Genomic DNA, 17,518 nt, shown 5'->3' on the forward strand with positions numbered 1-17,518 from the left:
TGGGTGAAGGCATACAAGGGTATTACAATAATCACCTTCCGATTTCCTGGATCCATGCCTGTTGGATCACGATGGATAAAAACACTGTCAGGTCCTCTCTTATATCCTCCTGGGGATTACTTAGACAGGCCTGGTACCTTACCTACTTATAAAATGGAGCTGCTCCTGGCAGATCTTTTACATACATGCATCACAATCATTTCTCACCCTGCTCTTTCATTTTATTGGACGGCCCGCTGTAAATAAGTGCGGAAAACACAACAACTGCGGGTGTTGCAATCTTGAGTGAACCAAGAGAAGCTGGAGAGGCTCAATGGATCAGGCAGCGTCCATGGAGAAAAATGGCCTGCCAACATTTCAGTCTCAAAGCAGGTCATCTGCAATTCCCAACCCATGGATGTGGTTGTACCCTTCTTCCACAGTCCAGAGAAATAATGGATGGCCAACAACTGCCTATCTCAACCTTGTGGATGAATAAATAAGGCAGAATCACAACGGTGACTACTCTTCTGGAATAGTATTTCCTCAGCATTGCTTGTGAGTGTGGAGATCACAGAAATGCAAGTCTGTCTTTGGAGTTATGGTCGTTCAGCTCAGAGCAGGCCCTTCAGCCCAACTCATTTGTGATGACAAGTTGACAATCTGGGCTAGTTCAATTTGCCTGCATTTTATCCATATCCTTCTCCTCAAAGTCAGGTTCAACTTCAGCCAATGATGCTCAGTCCTTAGTGAAACAATACACTGTTGACTGTATATGCTGTACAGTTTATTCAAATGAACTCTTTTATGGGCTCAACGGCTGAATGCTTCTTTTGAGAAAACCAACAATAATGATATACTTCCAAGTTAGGATATCGTATAACTTGTATGTGGTCGTGCTCACATAAGCTGCACGTTTTTCAGCCTAGCCTGCGTAACCACATTTTCTTTTGTGGTTAACACTTCTATGTACAATGGAGTTGTGCAGCAGTAATGGAAGAATTGACTGATTAGAGTGTGGATGTGGCGTCTTTAGAACTCATGAAGGAAAGAAGTGGCATAGTTAACATAGCGGTTTACACACTGCTCTTACAGTGCCAGAGTCCCAGTTCAAATCTGGTGGTGTGTGTAAGGAGTTTGTATGATCTCTTCATGTCTGCATGAGTTTCCTCCAGGTGCTCTGGTTTCCACCCACCCTTGAAAAACATATGGAGATTGCAGGTTAATTGGTGCATTTGGGTGGCCCAAAGGGCCTGCTACTGTGCTGTATGTTTACATTATATTCGACAATCTTGACATAATGGCTTTTGAGTAATGAAGACACCTAGTTTCCGATAGCTCTTTTAGCCAAAGTAGATATGCAGCTAGCCTTGTTGACTTTCACAGACAATAGCTTCTCACTTGGCAGGAAGGCACAACAGTGAATGCACATCCTAAGAAGACTGAAGCAGGCAAGGCTATTGGCCACCATCACATCAACCTTCTACAAAAGCTCCATTGAGAACGTCCTGGCTGGCAGCATCACAGAGTGGTACAGATGCTGCAGAGAAATGGATCGGACAAACCACAAGACCTTAAGAGTGGCAAAGAGGATCATAGGCGTCTCCCTCCCCCCTTCGACGTGATCGACTGAATCGTTGACTGAAGAGTGTGCAAAATCTTTGAGGACCCTTGCCACCCTGCAAAAATTTCAGCTCCTCCTGTTGGGAAAGAAACATAGGAGTACCAAAACTAGCACCATCTGGCTGAGAAACAGCTTCTTCTCATGGGCGTAAAACATGAATGTCTGCAGACACCATGGTTGAAGGAAAAGCACAATGCTGGAGAAACTTAAGTGTAAAGATACATAACCAATGTTTCCCACTTGAGCCCTTCATCAAGCATACCTTGCTCTTTAAAGTACTCTGTAAGACCTGGTGAGTTTCTTCAGCATTGTGTTTTTATTTCTTCCCACAGGTGGTGAAAATGCAGAAAGACCAAAGGAACTGCTCATACTAACCATCTGAGTCTGTATATTTATGAAATGATGTTTATTTATATACAGTATATGAATAACTGTCCTGCATATGTATTGTTTGACTGTATGTGTGTTATATCTGGTTGTGTGTCATCGTGTTTTGCACCAAGGACCAGAGAAAGCAGTTTTGCCAGGTTGTACATGTGCAATCAGATGACAGTAAACTTGACTTTCAATCATTGGAGACCCCCCCTCCACCCCCCACCCCAGGGTGTAGATTGTCAGAGAAGTGATGAGAGCAATGCCATCGAATCCTTAGGATGGCTGGTGTCAATTAAGGATGAATATTGCCAGTGACGCCCACACACCCCTTAAGTAATAAAAAATCTTTGCAATTGATTTATGCTAAAATCAAGATTGTTCTTCAGATCCTCCATTCAGATATGAGGAATGATTTTTATCTCCCGATAACCTGCTGTGATAACCATCTGGCATACATTATAAAGCTTATAATGGGAAGAAAGATGAGTGCGCAGTTTCAGGAAGGCATCATCAGGAGTTTTAAGATGAACGATTTTAACTACGATGATTAGTAGACCTCTTTACTCTGTTCTGTGCAGCGATCAATAAGTCCCTCCGTTAGAGAACGCTTCAATTTTCTGCTACCCCACACCAAATGAGCCGAGTTAGGCTGGAATCTGACAACTGAGGATACTGAAGTGAAACAGAGCTGAGGGTGGACACTCAACAGAGATGATCGGCCATTATTCATGTCCCTGTGCGGACTGATGAACTTCGAGAGCAGAGGTGTCAAACTCAAATTCACAGAGGACCAAAATTAAAAACTTGGACGAAGTCGTGGGCCAAACGAAATTTTTACTGAAAATTTTCAACAACATCTGCATGTTTTCTCTTCTTTCAACATATGTAATGTTAAACCTTTTCTGATTAAAATAAATGTTTAATAATAGTTTTGGTTAAACTCTTTCCAGAAGAAGCATTAACAAATGAGAAATAAAATATTCAATAAATAATATTTCTCTATAGCCTTTAAGCTCCTTTTAAATGTATTTTTTTTCACAAGCCAACAAGTCAACAAAATAACAACTTGCTTCAATGACAAACAGGTTTGTCTTTTAAAATGATGAACATATAGTCTGCCTCCCACCTGTCTTGAAAGGTCCTGTTTTCTGTCTTTCGTTTGGCCATTTTTCGTAAGGGGTTTATTACATGTGAGTTAGGCGACAGGCCGCAGATCCTAATGAAAGTAAAGAGAGGAGGTGGGGACGATTAGCGGGTTGACGGGCCGGCGCCAACGCATTTGCAAAGCATTCTGGGATTTGTAGTATTAGCTGTGCATGCGCTATACTGGCACGGCGGCCAGCGGGCCAGCTCTAATACATATTTGATATGATCTTGCAGGCCAAATATAATTATATCACAGTCCCAATTTGGCCCGCGGGCCTGAGTTTGACATGTGTGTTCTAGAGGCTATGGGAGCTTGGTGATGCGGGATACAACTGGGAGGTAAAAATATTGGGGTCGGCTCAAGGGGCAAAATTTGCTACCTATTTCTTGGATTCTCTAAATGTGTAGTTAGGTGCTTTTATTTATTTTATGTTACCTTTGGCCCATCCTGTATGCTAATTCTCAGAAAACATCCATGTATTTAAGGCAGAAAATGATAGGTTCTTGATTAGCCAGGGCATCAAAGGCCTGGCAGTGGGTTGAGAGGGAGAATTGATCAGCTCAGGTTAGAGTGGTAGGGCAGACTCGATGGGCTGAAAAGCCTATTTCTGATCCTACGTCTTATGGTCTTTCTTTCCATATATACTCATGTAAAAGTTGATACAATGTAAAATCGACCCTCCTACTTTTGGCCCCAAAATCTGGTATTTTCCACATATCCTGAGTAAAAGTCAACCCTCGTCTCTCACCTTGGTCCCGACCGCCCACAGCCGGAGCTCCTAATGTCTCAAGTGCGCAATTCCTGCCTAGTGCGCCACCCGCCCATCAGAGCTCGTGACACCCTAAATGCGGACTTACAACTCGATCCCGGCCGCGCACCCATCAGAAATCCTGATGCCCCAAACACGGACATGCCACCCAGCCACGGCCACCCGCTCATTGGAGCTCCCACCACCTATGATGAAGCAAATACTTACCACAGTAAAAAGTAGTAGCCATGTAATAGTCAATCACATTAAGTTAACATTAAAAGATGGTCTATAAAATTCGACTTTTACGCAAGTATATATATTTCTCTTTAAGCATTCTGTTGAAATGTCATTGATAGGAAACAATAACTTGTTTCTTTCTCCACAGGTGCTTGCTGAGATGCATCCTGTAGAATGATAATCATACAGTAGTGAAACAGGCCATTCAGCCCACTATGGCCATTGTATTTGTCCATACAAATTCCATGTGTTTGGACCTGGACCATATGTCTCAATAATCATAATAATAATAATAATGTTTATTGTCATATATATTGTACAATGTACAAATGCACTGACATTCCTACTTTCTGCACCATGTGTAAAAAGTAGGGATAGATAATGAACCACATAGTGTTTAATTTTAAAACACTAATTTTATTTCTTACTCAAACTCTAGTCTTAACTCTTAAGTTATCTTTAACACTAAATCTATCTCCAACTATGCATGTGTGTGTGTGTGTGTGAGCACATGTGATCTACCCAGACTATTATAGTCCAGGCCAAAATCTAGAAAGTCACTTCAAAGTTCAGTCTTTCAAATTCAGTGTTGAAACATAGGCCTTTGAAATTTGATGCCCAGAATTAATGTTGGATTGATGGGAAGACTGGAGTTGTGGCTGCTACGGACTCATGAATTCTCCTTGTATTGCCTTTGAAGAAATTACCATCCACATAAGAGGTGGTCATAACACCCCTGGTCCTTTTGTAGGCAAGACTCGAACTGGGTGGCCTCACAAAGCTGCCAAGACTCTGGCACCGGTCCCTCCAAGTGACCTCCACTGTTAGTCACAATCAAAATGAAGCACTTTGCTTTCAAAAGACCCTCCTGGCATAGGTCATCCACTGAAAAGTCCCTGCCATTCACAGAGCAGGCTTTGTTCTGAATTCCACCAAAATGTCTGGCCACAAGAGCTGCTTCAAAACAATGTTTCTTTTCTTCTTCTTCTACTTCTTCTTTTTATTCCCCCTCCTTTCCCCCTCCCCATAAAAAAAGCAGAAAGAAAAAGAAAAGGAAGAAAAAAGAAAAAAAACAGAATTTATTTATCATTCACTATTCGTATATTCCTAACATATTCTATTCTGTACATATTAATTGGGAGGTGTGGGTGTCATGGACAATGTGGGTTGACTTTTACTGTGGTTTCCAAATCATATAAAAATTTTCAGGTTGATTCTTTAAATTATAAGTAATCTTTTCCAATGGTAGACAATTTTGAATTTCCGTACGCCATCTATCTAACCTTATAAAATTATCTGACTTCCATGTTATTGCCATACATGTATCAGACTGAACATAAGATTAGTTTATTCACAGATGATGTGTTAGTATATTTAACTCAACCACAATTATTATTACCTAGACTTTATAAGCAGTTGATAGAATATCGAAAAGTTCCAGGATATAAAATAAATTGGGACAAAAGTGAGGTATTGGAATTGGTACAGGGGGATTATTCACAATGTCAAAAAGACATTTAATTAAGATGGACTGATAAGATTAAATATTTAGATATACATACTGATAATAATTTAAAAAAATTATATAAATTAAACTATATTCCATTATTTAAGAAAATAGACAAAGATTTTAAAAAGTGGGTAAATGTACCTATTACTTTAATTGGAAGAGTCAATTGTATTAAAATGAATATTTTTCTGAGAATTCAATATTTATTTCAGACTACTCATTTCCATACCTCAAATTTTTTTTTCAGATAGAAACTTCTTTGGAAATGGAAAATAGTCAGAAAATCATTAGAAAAATTATCATGGAAATACGAATTAGGAGGATTATAGATTCCTAATTTTACAAATTACTATAATGAAGCACAATAAAGATTTCTTGTTTCCTTATTTGGGAAAATTAAACCATCGTGGGTGGAAATTGAATTAAATAAGATCTGAGAAACTATACCTGAAGAATTTATTTATTAATGGGAACCCTGCCCCTTCCTATGCGTGCATTAAACACATACCATTTGATGCCTGTTACGTCATAGACCAGCAACAATAGAAATTCACCAAGACAATAGTATCTCAAAACAATATACTTTTATTTATAACTATTAATAATATAATATCGCACTTAACTCTAAACTTAACCCCATCTATGTATATATGCATGTACGGATGACCCAAACCTTTATAGTCTTGACACAATTCTGAATAGTTAAATTTAAAATTCAGTCTTATTATATTAGAAGTTTTTAAAAAAATGCTGCTCAGAAGTGATTATGAAGTAGTTGAAACACAGAGTCATCAGACTTCTCAAAATCCGTGAATTCTTGTTGATTTGCTTTCAGAGAAATGTTTCTTCATACAATGATGTGACACAACTTTCCCCTTTCTTGCATAGGGGTTACAAAGCCTGTAACCTCCAAGAGGCAAGGGTTTAGACAAAATAACCATCAAAATGATCATGAGCCAGATGAACGAATGATCTTTATTTCCTTTACCCAGATATGGGTCAGTCACAAGTGACCATTACAATGGCTGAAGCACAATCCTCCTGGCAAGGAGAACACAACAGCAGTGTGTATCCATAGAATGTCATTGCATTTCTGTCTTCAGATTAATCTGGTTGATGATACTCAAGTTGCTTTTTGAAATGTCTTCAATCACATGACTTGCTTGAGCAATACTGTTTTAGTTCCATTTTTTTCCAAAAGCATGAGTCTTTATGGCAAATGGCCTCTTGCATGACTTGATGTCTTTCTCTTTACTCAGCTGTCCTTCTTAGCAAACATTTATTATTTCAGGCTTTCAATGGCAAAGAGTAATGCTAGTTTTATGACCCTGAACGTTAAGTGTCTTTGCATCTGGGTTTCAAAATATGTGTGTCATTCCCGTTTCCAAACCCCTCCCCCCCCTCCACAGTAACTTTCTGAAATATGTAAAAATACAGATTTAAAAAAATGTCTGCAGCAATACTCCAGAAAATAGACACCACACTTGCATCCTGCCTACTGCCATGTAGTACATGTGAGTGTTGCACCTTTAGCAATTCTGCCATGCTCTTGCAAAATTACTTTCACTTGGTTTTCTTCGAACATTTGTGGAACTTTGTGGTTTACACACAGAACTATAAAAAGGGTGCAAGCAGCCTGTGCCATTAGCAGTTGATCGAACTTGCTTGTTATTCTCAGTCGCCAAATAAAATCAGAAAATGTTGAAAATTGTCAGCAGGTCAGTACACACCTGTGGGAAGAGAACCACCTCAAGACTCTTCATTCTCGGTATCTTGCTGGTGCTCACAAGTGCCAAGGTTTATGAGAGATGTGAGCTGGCGAGAACCTTAAAGAATTTTGGCATGGATGGATATTTTAATTACAGCCTGGCAAATTGTGAGTATCTGCATCTATGGCAGTGGTAGTAAAAGAATCTGAGAACACTCTGGTTTATCATTGATTTCATGGCTTTTCCTCGCCGTATTGTTTATATTTTCATATTGAATCAGAATTCTACCGCATGGAAACAGGTCATTTGGTCCCAATTGTCCCTGCTGACCCAAGCTAGTCACATTTGCCTGCATTTGGCTTATGTGCCTTCAAAGCAGTGGTTTTCAAACTTTTTCTTTCCACTTACATAGCAACTTAAGTAATCTCTATGCATTAGGTGCACAGTGATTAGTAAGGGGTGACTTAAAATGGGATGTGCTTGGGGAAAAAAGGTTGAGAACCACTGCTCTACACTCAATTGTTACTGAAATATTTTGTTTCAGAAAAATTGTTATTGTCCTATTTCCTTTGGAGTTATGAAACCGTATACATAACATAATTTAGGTACGATTAAAACAGTGTTTTTCAAGTGTTTTCTTTCCGCTCACATTCCACCTTAAGCAATCCTTTACAGAACACCTATGGCATAGGGATTACTTAAGGTGGTATGTGAGCAGAAAGAAAACATTTGAAAACCACTGTTTTAATCACAACTAATTGACTTGTTATGTGCACGGTTTCGCAACTCAAAAGAAATGAACCAAAAATGACTATTTTTCTCAAGCAAAGTATTTCACTGACAATTGGGTCTAGAGCAGGGGTTCCCAATCTGGGGTACATGTATCCCCAGTGGTACATTTGCACTTTTCAGAGGGTACATTGGGTCTGAGAGAATAACCACTACTGTACAATACATGGTGTTGTAATCTGCAGTCAGACTGCACAATGTCGTGTTTTTTTATCCTTAATTTTTAGGGGTACATGGGAACCTATAAAAATGCCAAGGGGTACAGAGGAACAAAAAGGTTGGGAACCCTTGGTCTAGAGCAATGGTTTTCAACTTTTTTCCTCACTCACATACCAACCTTCAGTAATCCCTTACTAATCACAGTGTACCATAGCACAAGGTGGTATGTGACTGGAAAGAAAAAGTTTGAAGCCAATGTTTTAGAGTCCCCTTCCTGGACAATTAAGGAGAGCATGATTATTATCGCTCTTTATCATGATTTTATAAACCTCCATAAGATCCCTGTTAGCCTCCTATTCTCCAAGCCTATCCAGCCTCTAGTTCCAATTCACACCTACATTCTTGGGAATCTTTTCTGCACCTTTTCCAACTTAATGATATCGTTTCAATAATTGGGTGACCAGAATTGCACACAATACTTATACAGTTGCAACGTTACTTCCCTGTTTCTGTATTCAGTGCCCTGACCCACAAAGCCAGGTGTGCCAAATGCCTTTTTCACTCTCCTCTTTCCTTGTGTAAGCACCTATAAAGAACAGAGAAGGAGACTGTTTGGTCTGTTGAATTAATAATGGCTCTTAGAGCATTCCCTTGTTCCCCATTTCCTCATTTATTCACCTGCAACCCATTTTCCTCACATGTATATCAGTCAGAGTGTTGAGTATAAAAATCAGCAAGTCACATTGCAGCTGCATTAAACTTACACAAATTCAGATTTGCGTACAATCCATACTCTGCATTACAGAGAGGCTTTAAAGAGGACACCGAATTGAGATACCAGGATGCAGGTTGGATTAGAGAATATTAGCCACACGGAGAGGCTAGATAAACTTGGGTTGTTTCCTCTGCAACGTTGGAGGCTGAGGAACAACCTGATGGTAGTATATAAAATTATGAGAGGTGTTGATGGAGAGAGTCTCTTTCAAATACTTTACGATTTTGTTCAGAGCATCAGAGGTTATGAAAAAAAGGCTGGGCAGTGGGGTTGAGTAGGGAAAATGGATCAGCTCATGATTAAATGGTGGGGCAGACTCGATGGGCTGAATAGCCTCTTCCTTACTGCTCCTATGTCTTAAATACAGAGGGTACTGCGTTGAGGTGAGACAAGGTAAGTTTAAAGATTTATGAGACGATTTTTGTTTTGTAACAGAGAGCGGTGAGTTTCTGGAATGTGCTACCTGGGAGGTGGTGGATATGATAGCAATGTTTAAAGGGCATTTAGACAGACAAATGAACATGCAGAGACTGGAGGGATAGAGACCGTGTGCAGCAAAATCGGTGTCACATTCATATTGTTCCTGTGCTGTACTCTTCTACGTCCCATATTCCAATGTTGCCTGGATATCCCCCTTCATTAAATGCTGCTTTTAATATCATGTGTGATTGCAAATGAACAGATAGGAGTTAAACAGTTTTATTGCTCTTATTGTAGGGGTCTGCATGGCTCACGCTGAAAGCAGTTACAACACATCTGCAATTAATCATAACATGGCACATCATAAAATTTGGTCGACGGACTATGGCATTTTTCAAATCAACAGCAAATGGTGGTGCAAGGACCAGAAGACCAAAGGCAGTAAAAACATATGTATGCTTAATTGTATTGGTAAGTAAAGTAACAGAGTTTGTCATCATTTCTCTTATCAACATGTGTTTCAATACAGATAATCTCTAATATTACTCTCAGGCATTCTTCCTACCTTCCAGTTATCATTTCGCCCATACCTTGGCGAAGGGCTCAGGCACAAAATATTGGTTATCTATCTTTGCCTCCCGTGGATGCTGCGGGACCTGCTGAGTTTCGCAGGCATTTTTGTGTCCCAGATGTAAGTTGGGTGGGACCAGAAAAGTGCACACAAGAGAGAGTCAAGATAGGTGGAAATAACTTCAGTGGGCAAAGAGCAGGTGGAAGCAATGGTCCTGCGAGGACAGTGTGGATCTCAGATAAGAGATGGAATGGGCAGGGGGAGAAGCACAGGTTCACAGTCAAGAAATAATAGGTGAATAACAGAGGGAGGGAGGGCATGAGAGAAAACAGTGGGTCGGGGGTATAGCTCTGTGAATGGAAAGAAAAGGGGTGGAGAGCTGGAGGAAAGGAGGCAGAGGGACAGGGGAGAATGGGGAATGGTCTAGCAGAAACTGGTGATGTCGATGTTAATCCCATCAGATTGCAGACAGAAATTTAGGAGTTGCTCTTCCAATTTACAGGTGGCTTAGGTTTGAAGAGAAACGATTCAAAACTTCTACTTATTCTTTGTAGGACTTCCCCATTGATTTATATCAACTTCCTTCTCCAGTGCTATGCAGCACGCTCACTTCCTCCGGCCATTTATTCTTTTCTCCTTCTAAATGTTGTTCCCCAATCCCACTGCCGATTTAGTTTAAATCCTCGTGAAAATGCTTCCCATTAAGATACTTAGTTCGATTCCCGATGAGGTGAAGCTTTCACGGTGGAAATGGTGCCCCCTGTCCCAGCTCTGGCCCTCCCTCCCTTCATCACCATACTCAATTCATATGGTATTTTCCTATTTTTGTTCTTCTAAACTTGTGAAACCAGAGTAATTAAGAAACTACTGCTTCCAAGTTCCTACTTTTTTAACTTCTTCTCTTGATCAAGAGACCCTGATCGTTGAAGCAGAGTACACACCCTCCCTGTTGTTGATCGTGCCTTGGGATAACAGTCCGTAGTTAACTCCACACCAACTACTCCCCCTCTGTATCAAGTCAAGTTTATTGCCATCCCATTACATCACTGCAACCCGACCAATAGCCAGTCCTTGGTAGAAAACATGCAGACAAAGAACCAAATCCAACATACTTACAGACAAACGATACACTTGCAGTATTCATATATACAGATAATTAAATAAATATTGTTTCATTAATATGAGAGCCTTATATCAATGAAATCTGTATATCCTTTATACTAGGGAGACAACAGGCCATTTCTGACTCTCAATGATAATTGTAGCAACATCAATTTTGATTAGAGTTCAGAAGAATAAGGAGTGATCTTATTGAAACCATTACGATATCTGGGGAATAGTTACAAGATTCAAGATTGGGCAGCACGGTTACAGTAGTGGTTAACACAACGCTGTTACAGCACCAGCGATTGTGACCGGGGTTCGAAACCAGAGCTATCTGTAAGGAGTTTGTACATTGTCCCCATGTCTGCATAAGTTTCCTCTGGGGGATTCCTGTTTCCTCCCATCATTCAAAACATACTGGGGTTTGTAGGTTATTTGGGTGTAATTGGGTGTTATGGGTTTGTGGGCCGAAATGGCCTGTTACCATGTTGTATGTCAAAAAATTTTAAAGTTATTTATTGTCATATAATAATACAGAAAATGTAACATTACACAAAATTACCTTCTGCCTGCCACGAAGCGAAGACTCACCATGAGTATTACCCAGCGACCCTTACATTAAGAGAGAAAAAGAAGCAAAAGAGAGTCCCTTCAGAGTCACTGAGTGTCCGTGGATTCAGCTCTAGCATTTCCACAGCCTCTGCAGTTGCACAGACACATGTTCGATCCATCAGCAAACCAACCTAAAGATCCAAAGCTCTGACATGATCAGAGCCGAGGCCATTTAGGAGGTGGTCATTTCACACTGAGGCATGCAGGAATTTCTTCTTGCTGAGGGAGGTGAACCTCTGGAATTCTATACCCTGGAAGGAAGGGAGGCTGGATCAATATTGGGGTACTTAAGTCAATAAATTTCTTTAAAAAATTGAAGTCTGTGGGGAATTGGCATAGAATAGCTGAGATCTGGAGCAGATCAAGTTTGTTTATTACCATGTGTACTGAGGTTCAGTGAGAAAGTTCATCTTTTAAACAGTCCAATTTGTCTACCTATGTAGAACCATAGAACCATAAAGCATAACAGCACAGAAATGGGCCCTTCAGCCCTTCTAGTCTGCACTAAACTATTATTCAGCCCACTAAACTGTACCCAGTCCATAGTCTCCATACTCCTGGCACCCTGTCCACATTTTTCTTAAATGTTAAAATTGAGCCCGCATTCATCACTTCAGCTGGCAGCTCATTCCACCCTCCTACCCTTCTCTGAATGAAATTGTTCCCCCTAATGTTCCTCCTAAACTTTTCCCCTTTCACCTTTAATCCGTGTTCTCCGGTTTGTATCTCACCTACCGTCAGTGGACAAAGTCTACTTGCATTTTCTCTGAACAAACCCCTCATAATTTTGTATGCTTCTGTCAAATTTCCCCTCATTCTTCTACACTCCAGGGAATAAAATCAGAACTTGTTTAAATTTTCCCTGTAACCCAGCAACATCCTAGTTAGAAGATAGATCAGCTCGATGAGTGGTGTCACAACAACAACTCAATGTTCGTAAAAATAAGGAAATGATTGGGGACTACAGGAATTGGCGGTCTCACTCTCTCTTTATCTCTCTGTCGGTGGAAAAATTCCTGATGTACCACTTGAGCCTACATACACCGCAGCTTGTCCAATTTGTCTATATTAGGTTCATATCCTTCCACATCCTTCCTCTCCATGTATCTGACATTTGAATGTTGTATTCATACCCACCTATAGCTTTAACTTGTTCTTGTGTGTCTGTTCTCAAACGCCACTCCAACTAATCACACTATGAGTTTTCACCATGATCAGGACAGAGAGGAATAGATTTTCAATATTACAGAAAGCAAAGTATATGGAGTTAGAAAAGGGAAGTGGAGCTGAGGTTGCCTGGATATTACAGGCAACAACCCACAGAAATACTGGTGGAACTCAGCTAGTCTCACAGCGCCCATTGGAGGTAAAGATCTATTACTGACATTTCAGCCTTTTCTTCAAGATATAAGCAAAAAACAGGAAGTCATCTGAATAAAGATTCAAGAATGGCAGAGAGTGAAGTCTAGACCAACATCCAAAAGGTGTTAATTGGATATGATAAGAGATAAAAGGTGAGAAGCAGCAGGTATGACTGGCTGAATGGTTAACTCCTCATTAAGGACAGTAATGTCCTAACTCAAAATGCTCACCAATAAATGTGGACTCAACAAAACTCCCTATTTCTTTTAAATGTCCTGACAGCATCTTGAAAACATTCAACAGAGTTGTTTCTCATCGCGTGTATTGAAATATAGGAAGAAGCACTGTTTTTCGTTCTACCAGGCAGGTCAACTCATATGGCAAGTAGTGCCATAAAAATAAGCAAATGAATAATCAACTAAATTAATGTTGGGAGGAGTGTAACTGTGGTCTAATTGTGCAGGGTATGGAGAAAGTATATGAACAGCAGAGTGTACAGAAAAAAGTACAGTTATAAAAATGCGAGCAAGTACATCATATTTTGTCAGTATGGGGTCCATTCAAGAGTCTGATAAAAGCAGGAAAGAAACTGTCTTTGAATCCGGAGATGCATGTTTTCCTCATGTATGGGGAAAAGAGAGGGTGGAATAAGCCCATTTCCACAGCAGGAGGCACAGACAGAGTGTGTCTGAACATATAAATATGATGATCCTTTATCAATCACTTGAATTAATTTGTTTATTGATTGTAACAGATCTTTTGAATGACTACCTTGAAAATGACTGCAAATGTGCGAAGATCATAGTGAGGGAGAGCCAAGGAATGGAAGCCTGGTACGTTAAAGCCACCTTTACTTTTGTTTCAGTTACAAAGCCATTTTTCCTTAATGCATGGGAAATCGCAGAGCATTTCTGATATGAAGAGAAAGGGAATGGGCCTCTTGGCACCAGCTCCAACAACAAAGGTTCAATCCTTACCTCTGACACTGTCCGTGTACAGTTTGCATGTTCTCTCTGCGACTGAGTGGGTTGTCTCAGGTGCTCCACTTCATTTCACATTCCAAAGAGGTGCTGGTAGATTGATATGACATAGTGGATTCCCGTGAATGAAGGTGGTTGTGAATTAACTGGAAAATTGGGAATGAATGGTAGTTAGAACAGAGTCGCTGGGCTAAAGCTCCAACTGTACTAATGGACTGAGAAACAGATTTTATGAGCATCATTGTCTTTAGGATTTGGACTGGTATACATATGGAGAGGAGATCATAGAGTGGAATTGGAAGAGATTCTGACTGTTCGTACATCTTTGTCAAGGAACGGTGGGCATTCAGGATTAATTATTGGACAAAGTAAATAGAGTCATGGAGTCCAATGACACCACACAGACTCTTCACCCCAACTTGTTCATGCTGACCAAGTTGGCATTCGGTGCTGGTCCCATTTAAAAATTCTAAATTCACATGTATAGTCAGAGTACATTCATGACATCACATGAAACCCCAAGATTCTTTTTCCAGGGGCCAGGCAGAATTTCTACTTATCAGTAGTGTTAAAAACTGTACTCAAGAAAAGATTACATATGCAAAAGAGAGAAAAGGGAAAACATGAAAGAAATGTAAACAAACTGACAATGCAATACTGAAAAAGAATTTGGTAATAAAAAATGTGCAAATTAAAAGACCTTAAATGAGTCTCTGATTTACCTGTATTTGGTCCAAGTCCTTCTAAATCCTTCCTATACATATATCTGTCCAAATGTCTTTTGAAAGTTGTAATTGCTCCCTCGTTCGAGAATTGTCTACCCTGAGGAAAAGATTACAGATTTCCGATATATTGATTAGATTTTAGATTTAGATTAGATTTCAGATTTATTGTCGGACTACATATATGAAGTCCAGGCTCTGAGATAGTGATAAGATTTTTCAAAGATTGGGCTTGGAGCCCTGTAAGAAGTCATTCGATTTTTACAAGCAGAGAAAGGAAAAAAACAAACAGGAGTTTTCTCTTTTTTTGAGGAGGGGTGGGGGGGGGGAGAGAGAGAGAGAGAGTGGGGGGGGGTTGGAAGAGAGAGAAGTCAGTTCTATAGTTGCAGTTAAGACTGCAAAATGGCAAGCTGACTGGCTTGTTAAAAAACCCATTTTGAAGATGGGTTGTGAGTTCTGAGTTCAACCTGTTCAAACCTTTTGTAGTCCTTACAGAAGGAAATGGCTGGCTAGGGTGTTCCTCCTGAAATAATGGAAACAAGAGGAACTCTGTGATGACATGGAAGAAGAGGTTATCATTTGGAAAACCCATGACAGGGCAAGTTTCTTCAGCAAGACACTGAATTGACTGATTGGAGGAAATCAGTTTGTGCGTGTCTAACGAGCAACAAATATCTCTCTGAAACCAACAAGAACCTTCCTGAGAGACATTTAACTTTAAGCACCAGAGCCTGGTGAAGATTCATAAATTCTGTGCACAGTATGAGAGTTGCCTGATACTGGTGAACTTGGAGAAGTGAAAAGTGAATGATTGGACATTGAAACAGACAACTTTCCTGAATATATACACATTATATACACATGCGTTTAGAATTAGAAGGGGGTTAGGTTAGGACAAGTTAAGTTAATAGTAATAAGTTTAAGATTGATTCTGTTATTATGTTTAAAGAAAATGAAAACAATTTTTGTTTAAGTAACCATTGTCTTGGTGAATTTCTATTGCTGCTGGGTTTTGATGTCCTCTGGGCTCATAACAAATACAGAGAGAACAAAAGAAAATCAATAAAGTGCACAAGTAAGAGTCCTTAAATGAGTCGCTGATTGAGTTTGTCATTGAGGAGCATGATGGTGGAGGGGTAGCAGCTGTTCCTGAACCTGGTGGTGTGGATCTTGTTAGATACATGACATCACATACAACCCTGAGATTCTTTTTTCTGCAGAAACATATTGGTTGCACAAAAAACTGTATTCAAAAAGATACATCCACATGTTAACAAATAAAGAAATATAAACAAACTGTGCAATACAGAGTGAAAACAAATCAATAAAGTGCACAAATAAGAGTCATTCAATGAGTCCCTGATTGAGTATGTTGTTGAGGAGTCTGATGGTGGAGGGGGAGCAGCTGTTCCTGAACCTGGTGATGCGCATTGACTATGAGCATTCACTTTATCCATGCCCCTTGTGGCTTTACAAAGCTCTTTAAGGTTCCCTTTTAATTCCTATGCTCCAAGGAAAAAGACAATCTATCCAACCCCTCCCTGTAACTCAAGACCTCCAGTCTTAGCAACAACCTGGTGAATCTCCCCTGCACATAATATCCAGATGGAGCACCTTTACAAAGAACAATAATAAACACAGTTGGCCCATTTATTGATTTGGTTACAATAAAGTGCAATAGTGTAGACATATAATGGGCAGAAAAATCACAACAAACAGAATGAGAGGATGTGCTGGGGCAGCTCGCAAAGTGTTGCCACCCTTCGCCACTTTGGACTTCAAGTTTGTGGCCTGCCTGGTGAATTATTTTGTTATTCACTCTGCGTTTTTGTTTTTTGCAGGGTTGGCTGGGTGAAAAGGTGCAAGGGAAGAGATGTAGAGTCCTTTGTACGTGGATGTCATTTATAAGAAGAGAAGCAATTCTGCCTTTGAGTGCCACCACTCTGCTTCAGTCGCGCACCAGGCTATTTCAATGTCTAGGGCTCTAGAAAAAGGAAAGAGATAAGATTGACTTTCCCCAAGTCATGAACCAGGCATCAAATAGAGTTCATATTGAGGACTACCTGTCAGATCGGCACTAATGGGATTAGTCCATCAACGGCCTAGGTGGAAGACCTAAAGCTTGTTTCACAGGGGTGACATCGATATCAAAGCCTCATATAATGCTCATTGCTGCCATTGTAGCCACTCCAATACCTTTCATGAATCATGCCTCAAATATTCTTCATTCCACAGAAATGCTAAAAGGAAGACTAAATAAATGAATCAGTCCCAAGCTGAATCATGGACCGCCCCTTTACCTTCATCGATCTGCTGTGTTCCTCCAGCGGCTTGTTTATTGCAGGTTCATTTGCTTTTATCTGCCACTCGAATCTGTGGTAATTATTTCAGCAAATATATTGTAGTTGCTTGTCAAGGCTTTTAGAAAATAAACAAAAATGCAGTATTAACGTTCATTTGACTTGTTTTTGTTGCTTTCTAACTTCTTCCACAAAGGCTTGAAGATCCAACATGATGAACTGAAAAGTGAGCTAATTGTCTCCCACAAGCCCTCTCTGCCCCATTTCCTACCATCAAACCCAGGTTTCACAGCTCAGTGAAATGACCCCACCTGCCATATAGTCAACGGAAGATCAATATATTCTGAAGCAAAAGCCCGCCAAATTCCTCCAGCTCTTTGTTTTGGTTTGCT

General features: G+C 40.1%; 1 protein-coding gene across 1 annotated transcript; it reads left to right on the forward strand.

The window, feature by feature from the left end:
• Positions 1–7,260: 7,260 nt before the first annotated feature.
• Positions 7,261–17,282, forward strand: lyz (lysozyme). Its single transcript, XM_069889034.1, has 4 exons — positions 7,261–7,499; positions 9,773–9,946; positions 13,879–13,957; positions 16,668–17,282. The coding sequence occupies exons 1-4, from the start codon at positions 7,322–7,324 to the stop codon at positions 16,732–16,734; spliced, it is 498 nt and encodes a 165-aa protein (XP_069745135.1). The 5' UTR covers positions 7,261–7,321; the 3' UTR covers positions 16,735–17,282.
• Positions 17,283–17,518: the final 236 nt, after the last annotated feature.

Source organism: Narcine bancroftii, chromosome 7 (genome assembly GCF_036971445.1).
Source record: "Narcine bancroftii isolate sNarBan1 chromosome 7, sNarBan1.hap1, whole genome shotgun sequence".
NCBI lineage: Eukaryota > Metazoa > Chordata > Chondrichthyes > Torpediniformes > Narcinidae > Narcine > Narcine bancroftii.